The 11,318-nt window shown below is 38.3% G+C and overlaps 1 protein-coding gene across 3 annotated transcripts in view; it reads left to right on the forward strand.

Annotated features, from left to right (window-relative positions):
- PPP2R2D (protein phosphatase 2 regulatory subunit Bdelta) overlaps positions 1–11,006 on the forward strand; it is a 31,731-nt gene extending 20,725 nt beyond the window's left edge. For all 3 annotated transcript variants that reach the window (XM_082222927.1, XM_082222928.1, XM_082222929.1), the window contains 7 exons: positions 557–722; positions 3,370–3,482; positions 4,704–4,881; positions 6,128–6,292; positions 6,944–7,113; positions 7,207–7,298; positions 8,718–11,006. In XM_082222927.1, coding sequence (XP_082079053.1) covers positions 557–722; positions 3,370–3,482; positions 4,704–4,881; positions 6,128–6,292; positions 6,944–7,113; positions 7,207–7,298; positions 8,718–8,997 — 1,164 coding nt within the window. In that variant the 3' untranslated portion in view covers positions 8,998–11,006. The remainder of the gene's footprint in view (positions 1–556; positions 723–3,369; positions 3,483–4,703; positions 4,882–6,127; positions 6,293–6,943; positions 7,114–7,206; positions 7,299–8,717) is intronic.
- Positions 11,007–11,318: the final 312 nt, after the last annotated feature.

Here is an 11,318-nt window from a genome sequence, read left to right on the forward strand (position 1 = left end):
TGATCATAAAATGAACACTGCTATTTATTGCACTTCTTGAATTAAATGAACAGTGGTATATTCCAACCTGTCATTCAGTAGGTCAGCTCTTCTGAATTTTTTTCTCTTTCATGTAAATAATTCCTTTTTCAACTTGTATGACAGATAAAGTTGTAAAGGTCTACCTTTCAATAGACGTGGCTATGGTTCAAGAAAGCTGTTTGCCAACATATAGGCAGGAGCTCTCAAGTTTTTGCTGCAAAACCGTTAGTCAAAGAGGCAGATTGAAAACAGTTTGCTTCTGTGACTGTTATATGTTGCAGCACAAACTTTGGTTCTCTCTTTGTTCACACACATGTGAACACAGCTTCTTTGCACCCTTTCCGTTGCCTCTTTATCATGCAAGAACCTCTTCCTGTTGTACTTTGCAAGTGTGAGGGCAGGTAGATGCTTTAATAAATTCAGTATATTTGTTTATTGAATAACTTCTGATATTGTTGGAATCTTTGTTAATTCTTCTGCTTAGTATGTGTATGCTACAAAAATTACTTTTTCACACATATGTGTTCCTTTGCAGAACAAAAGCCGTCCTCATTCAAGGGGAGAATATAATGTTTACAGTACCTTTCAGAGTCATGAACCTGAGTTTGACTACTTGAAAAGTCTAGAAATTGAGGAAAAAATTAATAAAATTAGGTGGTTACCACAACAGAATGCTGCTCACTTCTTATTATCTACAAATGGTAAGTTTACACAACACATTCTTCTGCATATGTTCTAGTTGTATCTGATTACTTCTAGATCATTCATGTCTACTTACATATAGTATCATTTCTAATGTAACTACAGTGGTACCTTGGATCTTGAATTTAATCCATTCTGGGAGTCCATTCGACTCCCCAAACAGCCAATTGGCTCCAAGAGCTTCCTGCACTCACGTTGGACATTCAGCTTCTGAAAAACATTTGCAAACCGGAACACTCACTTCCGGGTTTGTGGCATTCAGGAGCCAATTTGCTGAGGAGCCAAGCCGTTCGACTACAAAGGTACCACTGCATAATTGAATTCCTCATTTGCAACACCAAATAACTGCTTGGTGCTACAAAAGCAAGATAATAATAATAATAATAATAATAATAATAATAATAATAATAATTGTTGCTGTTATCATAATCAACCCTGCCATCTGGTGTTTCAATTTCTGCAGTCCCAAATCCCCACACTGGCCCATAAGCTAATAGCAAAGTGTAAATTTGCCATGACATTTAAACTGGTGAACCATGGGTTCTCTTGCTTTGTAAGCCATAGTTCACTAAGCTAGTTCAGTTGTTCTTTATGAAACCGTTATCGTGCTGTGGACTTCATAACCAATTTTGAACGATATATTGAAAAATCGCCCAGGTCTAGACATAAGAGCATTGAGGCTATCAGCATCATGATGTAACCCTCCTTGTAAAGGAAACCAATATGCTTTCTCACTGTCAGTGTTCCCAACTGTTCTTTTCCAGACACTAAAGAGAAATTATTTGTGAAGTGTTTACTTGTCCTGTGTCAGATTTTCACAATTGCCCAAATTATTTTGATATCTTTCTGCAAACCCTTTGTATCATAAGATTTCTGATACCTTAAGAGGTATCACTTGCTTGAGTGGGCAAACAAGAATATATCTTTAGATTAAGTGATTTAAGATGCCGAAAACCTTAATATTTAATAATTTAGTAAACGATAAATCCTTGAAGACTCCACTCTGCTTCTTAACTATTATACAAGCTAGTATTAATAATTCATGGCTTAATAATGTACTTCGCTGAACTGATACTTTTCACCCGAAGAGGACAGCATTATAGTGGCAGGGAACCTGCAAGTGTGCTGTGTTTCTGAACATAGTCTGGCCCCCACAGTATTGTTGAGGATCTCTGAATCTTGTTTTTCTGTTCAGTTTAAAATATCTCCAGAAACCTATTTGACACAATGGACCAAGAGATTTACAACCGTTGTGCTAGTTTATTTTATTTTATTTTTGTACTGGTTTTCTTAGGTAAATTAACTGGGGTATTTTTTAAAATACTGATTTTAGAAAATCCAAACACTACTTTTGTAATAACATGACTACATGTTATAATAAATACCTTGCATAATGAAAATATCTGAAGAAATGTTTTCTCGGTATAAAAGCATCTATTTCTCTTCAAATAATCTACAGCATTTATCAGGCAAATATATCCATTTTATCAGAGTGTACTCTAGGCTGTTCATCATTATGATGGTGCTTTTTATATTTTAAAAAACTTGTTGTGTAAGACTTTCTACTTATAGTTGAAAGAAGGTTCTTAGTTGCTTACTGAAATTGTAAATTCTTCAGTTGTGCAGACTGTTGTGGCAGGCACAGCTGAAACAAATGCTTATTGTTCAGGCTCTTAGAGGCACTCCTGACGTAATTATATAAATGCTAGTGGCCTAATGCATTTGTGTGCTTGGTTATACAGAAACTATGCATAAGTTCTTCATAAAAGTTGCAGCTTTGTAATAGAGAACGGTGACACTTCACATTGTGTGTTGCTAACAAATTGCTATATACAATGGTTGCCTAAATTATATTAATTTTACCACCACTAGAAAAACCAATACAACACAGGGTTGTGTATGTGCCATCATTCTTCAGGAATGCATAAAAAGTGCAGCTTGTGTATCAAATAGAATTCAGTTTCATGAGAAATAAAGCCCCACTCTAGCCCGTATGGTTACAAAGATATGCTTTGTAATATCAGTACTTCTGAAATTTCAGGGAAGGGACTGAATAAGAGTGGAAGCAATGCTTTGTAGCTCCTTACTCCTTCACAATATTACCCAAAATAAAATTGATTATGGTCTGGGCTTCAAAACTCACCAGTTGTAAGTGCCTCCCAATTCTCTGTAAAGTGCAAGGGTAGGGAGAGTTCAGGTCCCTTTTTCTCAACAATGCCTTAGCAAACACAAGTATCACACTGGAAATGAAAGAAGACCTAGCCCTTCCCACAAGCTTTGGAGAAGAGGCTGCTTTCACTGCACCTTCCCTTCTTTAAAACCCTGCTCACAGTGAAATCCAGCCCGCCTGCTCCCCCAAGTCCTCTACATGTGACAGAAACAGTGTACCTGAGTATCTCTGGAATGTGTGTGTGTGTGGCACATTATTTCTATACAACCGTTGCATAATATGTTCCACTTGCAAAGATTATGCATTTAGAATTGATTTGTCTGGGCAGAGTTCAGTTTATAAACAAACCATTCAGTCTTCTCCACGTCCAAATTCTTAGTCCAGCTTGTATACCGTACTGGGTTATTTGTAAGATGACAAAGTAGCTTTCAGTGTTGTTTGATTTCAACCATTTGAATATTTTCTCCTTTTTTCAGATAAAACTATTAAATTATGGAAAATCAGTGAACGAGATAAAAGAGCTGAAGGTTATAACTTGAAAGATGAAGATGGAAGACTTCGGGATCCATTTAGAATCACAGCACTACGGGTATTTTGTTACCTTTATTTAGAATTAACAAAATCTAAGCAATGTTACTAACTGTTGTGTCACAGTTGTATCATGCAAAGTAGAAACTTGATTAGATACTTGATTTTTTTGAAAGCTTCTAAACATCTACTTAGAAAACTATCAGGTTGGAAAAGCGCTATAACTCATTGCACCATTTTCTCTGTATAAAGAGAATCTTAACTATAAAATCTTATCTAAACACATAATTTTGCATGAAAAAGGTTGCAGCTGGAGTCCCTGTCATCTCCAGGTACACCTGGATAAGCTCTGTCTTTAAAGCCACTGCCAATCAGTACTGTATAGAGAATACTGACCTAGATGTATCCATAGTCTGACTTGGTAAAATGAAGCTTCCTCTGTCCTTTAATTCAAGACATTTAACTCCCTTGAAACGTCTACAGTTAACCTAGTCATTTCAAAGACAATTTTATCTGTGTATTTAATACTGTTCTTTACTGGATGTTCTGGAACATTGTTAAGCTATTTGAAAACAGGAAAAGGTGATTCTACTTATGGTTGCATATCGGTTAAATTTGCACTTTTGGAAACTTGCACAATGTTATACCACTCTTGATTGTTTTTGAACCCTGAAGACAGGCTGCTAGAGAGCCTTTTCGGCTTAATCTTTCACAGGCACAGAACAGTTTGACAGTCGCCATTTAAAATATCAAGCTACTTTTGAAACAGTGATGTACAAATCAGCATGCCAAAAGTTAGAAAGCAAGATGTCAGAGGAATGTGAAAGGACTTGATACACATGTTGTTCTATAGGTCTGAGTCATGCAGTTTTACTTGGCATGCTAGTGTGTTTATGCCTTGTGTGTTGACACTTGAATTCTAATTTTTAGAATGGATTTGTGATCCCTGACTAGAGAAGGATGTTGAGTTGACTGAGATCTGAAATAGTACACCATTAGAAATATCAAAGTCTTCAAAAGTAGGGGGTCTATGGCTTGGCTTTTGAAAAACGGGGTCCCCGGTACTTAGCTAATTGGGAATCACTGATTTAGGGTATATTCAGAAGTAGTTCTGCTTGAGCAAAGGGCTACTTAGTACTATTTTAAATGCAATCCAATGCCAGATCATTCCAGCAACTTTTGTAACGTTAAAGATTTTGTAACTTTAAGATATTGTAGTAATTAGCCCTTTAAATAAATATTTTATGTAGTAGTGAACTTCTCTCCCTTTCTCTATTTTTAGGTGCCAATATTGAAACCCATGGACCTAATGGTAGAAGCAAGTCCCCGAAGGATATTTGCAAATGCACACACATATCACATAAACTCTATTTCAGTAAATAGTGATCATGAAACGTACCTTTCTGCAGATGACCTAAGAATCAACCTGTGGCATTTAGAAATCACAGACAGAAGTTTTAGTATCCTTTTTTATATTAGATACATAGGACTACTTAATGCTTAGTAGCTTCTTACAATAAGTATTACTGGCCTCAATCAATTGTTCTGAATATGATAAATCATCTGTTTTATTTTGTTTAGTCGTTAAAGACAAGGGTAGGGAATCTCTGTTCCTCCCAGGTGCTGCTGGACTATAGTTGCCATCATCATTAGCCATGCTGGCTGAGGGTAATGGGCACTGAAGTTAAATAAAGTTTGGAGAGCCTACATGTTCTCCACACCTTTAGAATTTCAGGAGTTTTGAGTTTGGAAGAGCAAAAAACTGCAAGGCATGTAAAAATGGTGGACTCTCCTTCCTTGGGGGTATTTAAACAGGTTGGATGGCCATCTGTCATGGATGCTTTAGCTGAGATTCCTGCATTGCAGGGGGTTGGACTAGATGACCCTTGGGACCCTTCCAATTCTATGATTCTATGAAATGTCGGGGAGGGGGAGCATTCTTCACAGCTGTCTTGTGCTGTCAAAATAATGAGCGGTAACAGTGCCTTGTAACTTCTTTCTGCCTTGAACTCTTATGACCCCCAGTAAACAATTCTTCTCTGGGTTTTGCATTTTTAAAAATAATATTTAACTCTCATATGCTAGAGTTCTCTGACCAAGCTGTGGGAGGCAGTGGCAGACAGGAGTGCCTGGCGTGCTCTGGTCCATGGGGTCACGAAGAGTCGGACACGACTAAACGACTAAACAACAACAAAATGCTAGAGTTCTGTTTGGCAACTATATTAAAGGGAGCCCAGAGCAGTGACCAACATAGTGTCTGATAAGACCATAGCCAAATGATAGCTTTAAAATGTACAGTGCATTATTGTGTTTCTATCCCCTCCTAAAGGCCTGGACAAATTAAATTCAGTCTGAACATGGTCGGGAAAGCGGGTTCTTGATCCCCCCCCCTTTTCCACCTTGAGTCCCAAATATGAGGTGCTGCTATGAGAAAGCTGTCTTTCATGTTCACATGCCCCGACTGTTGGTGGTGGTACTCTGAGAAGACCCTCTCCCCTCCACCCCTGTTGTAAACTGCAGGTTGTAGAGAATGGTGATCCTTCGATTGTATTTTAGATGATAAACTGAATGCTAGAAATGTCAATTCCAAATAATATAGAATTTGGGTACAGTTTTTAGATTGTTTATCTCCCTGTATTGCATACTTTGAAAGTTATATATTTGAGGAAAACAAATCTATATGAACCTATACAAACAAACTTTCAGACATTGTAGATATAAAGCCTGCTAACATGGAGGAACTTACAGAGGTGATAACGGCAGCAGAATTCCATCCTCATCATTGTAATGTGTTTGTCTACAGCAGTAGCAAAGGAACTATACGGCTCTGTGATATGCGTTCATCAGCTCTTTGTGATAGACATTCAAAATGTAAGTATTTTCTCAGTTTTCTTTACCACTTCTCAGAAAAAAACAGGTATGTTTTCTGTAAAGGACGCGGGTGGCTCTGGTTTAGACCACAGGGCTTGCCAATCAGAAGGTCAGCGGTTCGAATCCCCGTGACAGGGTGAGCTCCCATTGTTCAGTTCCTGCCAACCTAGCAGTTTGAAAGCATATCAAAGTGCAAGTAGGTAAATAGGTACTGCTCCGGCGGGAAGGTAAACGGCATTTCCGTGCGCTGCTCTGGTTCGCCAGAAGCGGCTTAGTCATGCTGGCCACATGACCCAGAAGCTGTCTGCGGACAAACACCATTTTCTCAGCCTATAGAGCGAGATGAGCGCCGCAACTCCAGAGTCGTCCGCGACTGGACCTAACGGTCAGGGGTACCTTTACCTTTATGTTTTATGTAAACTAATATTAAGTTCTGTTTATTGGTAGAGAACATCCCAATGTCTATCTGGGATCTCACCATTCCAATGGGCATAGGGTACATGGTGTCTTGATTTTTTAGGGCACATTTCAGCAACTCTTGTGGGGCAGAGGTTGGAAACCACTGATATGGCTAAGCCTTGGTTAACTAAAAATGTTAAAGTATTAACTCTAATAGTAAGCAGCTTTTCTGTCCACTTTCACAACTTTCAGTCTTTGAAGAACCTGAAGATCCCAGCAGCAGATCATTCTTTTCAGAAATAATTTCCTCAATATCGGATGTAAAATTCAGTCATAGTGGTCGATACATGATGACCAGAGACTACCTTTCAGTTAAAGTATGGGATCTCAATATGGAAAACAGGCCTGTAGAGACCTATCAGGTACAGTGTTTGTGTGTTATATTTTATAATAATAAAGATTTCTTCCCAAAATTGAACACGTTCTCATGCTCTTCAACACTTATATATTTTAAGGTTCATGAATATCTGCGAAGCAAACTTTGTTCACTGTATGAGAATGACTGCATCTTTGACAAGTTTGAGTGCTGCTGGAATGGTTCTGATAGGTAAGGCTGACTTGTGTAAGGAGACTCACTTAAATGCTTGCCTGAATTGAAAATTGATGGTGGTTTTAATTTAAGCAGAAGGAAAAGTGAGGTCTATGATCCACACTGGGGCTGGTGAGCACGGCGGGGGACAGCCTAAACTTCTACTTTAGCTTCCACAGTAGTTCTCGGTGCATCTATATTAGTTATGTCATTGTGTACTTAATAACTTGCTGTAGGTCATCCTCAAAGTATATGATGGGTAGCATGATAAAAACAAATGTGCTGCCTTAGGAGGAAATATAAATTCTGTGATGGTACATTTGCTTTGTGTGGAAAAGAGAGGGGGAATTCCTGGGATCAGTCCTCGGTATCTCAGACGTCAAGTATGTGGCCTGGTTGCTGCCAGAAGAAAATTTTGTGTGTGAATTGAATGGTATCTTAGAGATGGTTGGCTGCTTGAAATATCCTTTAGTGTGGAAGTGGACAACCTTTGTTCTGTTAAGAAGCATATTCCTTTGGGGGTAAAGTGTTGGGATCCGCATGCCAACTGTGGGTCAAACCCCAAAGTGAGTGGGGCCCTCCTTTTTTCTGTCTTCCCACCCAGTGGGCTGCTAGTATAGAGACAGATTGCTCTTGCCAGTGGTCTGAACTGATCATTTGCTGCAAGAAGGTGTTGAAATGAGGTGAAGGACTGCACAAATTAAACCCCAAGGGCTTTAGGCGGCCCGCTGCTCAGTGTGTGGCACGATATAGCATAGATGCTACAACACACAAAGATTCAGCAATGCCTTCCTCCTGGTTAAGTGCATCTCCGCTGGGAAAAACCCCACCCTAATAACGAGAGCTGTTGCCAATCAATTGGTCTGGATAAGCTGCTTGTAAGAGGCAGCTTATTATTTACATGAAAAACATGATATACATAGGAAAATACTAATAAAATAGGAATGCCTCTCATGCCATTGTAACTATCCATTAAGGTCTGCAGGAGAGGCCCATCTTTTGTGCTTCCACCTCTAACTGAAGTTCAGGGAGAAGTGGCCTTCTTCAGCAGCACCTCATCTCTGGAATGACTACCTCTCTAGAGGCGGGTCTGGTCCTGACATCGGTTCCTTTTCATTGGTTAGAGGAGATGCACCCCTTCCCCCACTCTTAGGAGGAGTGAGAACTGTAAGGAGCCACAGCAGTTTGTTGCCTGCTGATGATCTTGCATATTTTAAGAAAATTTTAGACTGTTTCACTCACGTGTGTGTGGTTATTTTATTGATGTTTTGTTGTTATCTTTCCCTGAAACCCATTGATGAACAAACTAGTAACAACAAATAAATAACTAGTAAGGAAAAGGAAATTGCGACCCTCCTAAAATTGCAAGTAACTTGACATTACCTATCAGAAGTAACCGATGAATAAAAAGTTGTTATCTTCTCTTTTCCAATGCAGCGCTATTATGACTGGCTCATACAACAACTTCTTTAGGATGTTTGATCGAAACACACGGCGAGATATTACATTAGAGGCTTCAAGAGAAAGTAGCAAACCTCGTGCTATCTTAAAGCCCCGGAAAGTGTGCACAGGTGGCAAGAGAAAGAAGGATGAAATAAGTGTTGACAGTCTGGACTTCAATAAGAAGATCCTTCATACAGCATGGCACCCTGCAGAGAACATCATTGCTGTAGCTGCCACCAATAACTTGTATATATTCCAGGACAAAATTAATTAAAGACGGCTTATCTGAGGACAAAGTTGTCGTCTTGCATAGTTAAGCTCAGTTGTTTATCTGTCAGAGAGATGGCCTTGTTGTCCTCCCAGTAAAGAACATTGATGCACTTATTTCCCTTTATAGGTAAAGGAGAGAAGCTGGCCTGGACTTGAGTTCATGGTGTATTTCTGCCTTCAGTGAGGGAGAACGTGGAATTGAATTTTTGTAAACGAAAAAAAAGCCCACTAGAAGCAGAATTGATGGACAATACTCAATAAAGGCCAATATTCAAAACAAATGTATTTATTTAAGTCTGAGCCTTCCTTTCCAGTTGATAGACCAAAAATCTAACACCCAAGAAACAAATTGTCATAAAAATGTAATTTCTATCTCACGTGCTCTTTATCTGCTGTAATATTTGGGCCTTTCAAAACATATATTTGTGCTTTATGCCTGTAAACATTCTTTCTCTGGCCTTCATCTAAGCTATAGGTGTTTCTACCTTTGAGCATATAGGTAAGTCTAGAGTTGGGTGTGTAGACAGGTTTTCCATGTATATTTACTCACCAACTGTATCTATAACCACACCTTCCGGTGTAAACCACTTAATAAAAATAACAAACTATAAAAAGTGTTTTTAAATCTGAAAGTATGTATTCAGTCTTTTTTATTGCATGTATTGAGATTGTGCAAAATAACTCTGACGGAAAGATTTGAAAATAGTTTGTCCCAAAAATATTAGGTTGTATCCAATGCTAGTCCTGCTCTGAACAGGCCCATTGAAATTAAGACATGTGACAAACAGGCTCATTAATCGCAATGGCTCTACTCTGAGTAGAACTTAATTGAATACTATCCATTTTTTGACAGTATAAGCAGTTTAAAGCAGTATCTACTGCTTCAAACACTAAACTGAATTTTTTTCTCCAGTTGTCATCACCTTAGCTTGTATTAGTTTTTTGTGTAAGAAAGGGGGGGGCATCATAAGGTGCGCAGAAAAGACAAAGTGTAAAGTACTTGTTTAAAGTTATATACAGCCTTAAAGGAGCAAGATGGTCTTTTACATCAAAACCTTCAACAAATCACTGCTCTGGTTTAACAGTAAACATGCCTCAACATGTGAGAAGCATACCTTAATGTGCATTACTACTACTTCTTTTTTAACCTTTAGTCCTTTTTGTTCCATAGAGTACACTTTTAAAAAATATTACAACTGGGCATAAGCATATGCATACAAAACTTTCCACTGCAGTCCAAATGTGTATGTTTTTAAACTTGATTATGCCAAACAGGAGCACAACTTAAACATGTTTTAACTCTTACTCCAGGTCTATAACACCAGGAGATCAAGCTGTCTTGAGGCTGAATACTGATGTGAAAATATATTTATAGAATACTGAGTTTCCACTAGCAATAGGGGGCTGCAGAAAAGTTATGGGGTCTCTCTCGCTCCTAGAAGATACGTGATTAACTCCCAGTATTTCACTGTAAGCTTCTGTGGGAGAAAACTTGTACACACAAAAAGAGTGGGCACACTTTTAATAGCATCAAGTATCTTAAATACTAGCGCAAGTACTATCACTTGCTCCAGACTTCCTACTAAATGTGCCTATGAAATCCTCCTTAAAGTTCAGGCCCTTTAAGCTTCCAGGGTGAAATACTTGTGTGTGGTTTACACTCGAATTTTAAAGAAATGAAGGTTTAATATGATTGCTAGAGTCCGATATGAATATGCAAGAGCAGCATGTCTCTGTTCCTACCCTATCAATTAACGTCCATAGAGTGCCACTCTTGTTTGCGATACAATAATAAATACTAATTTGGGGTTTCTAAAGATAAAGATTAAAAATCGTATACTGTATATCAGTTGTGACACTATTTGCAAATCTTGAAATGTGGAACGGTTAGGTCATTTAACCATTAGATTGACTTTGTTCCTTAAAATACATGAGGTAAATACAATGGGATTGTACATAATTGTTCAATTATTTTGACCAAAAAGTTTAATAAATTTTAAATGTTTACCTGCACTTGCTCTGTGTACTTTGAAACTTTTTCAATGTACTCTTCCCCCCTAAAATTGCATCTGAATTGTCCAAAGCACTATCTTTCGGTATGTTATTTTCACTGTACAAAGTAATCACCAGTAGCTGCTACATGAGAGTAGCTTACACCCCAAGATAGATGCCAGCCACACTTCTTTGCATAGATGTGACATGTCTACTGCTTTCTATCGCATTCTTTGGGCCTATTTAGGTGTATGCTGGAAGATGCTATGATTCCGTATTTCAGATTTTTAAAAATGTTTTCAATGCTTTTAATGCTAGACTGTTTGCATGTCC

Source organism: Podarcis vaucheri (genome assembly GCF_965113315.1).
Source record: "Podarcis vaucheri genome assembly, chromosome: 5".
NCBI lineage: Eukaryota > Metazoa > Chordata > Lepidosauria > Squamata > Lacertidae > Podarcis > Podarcis vaucheri.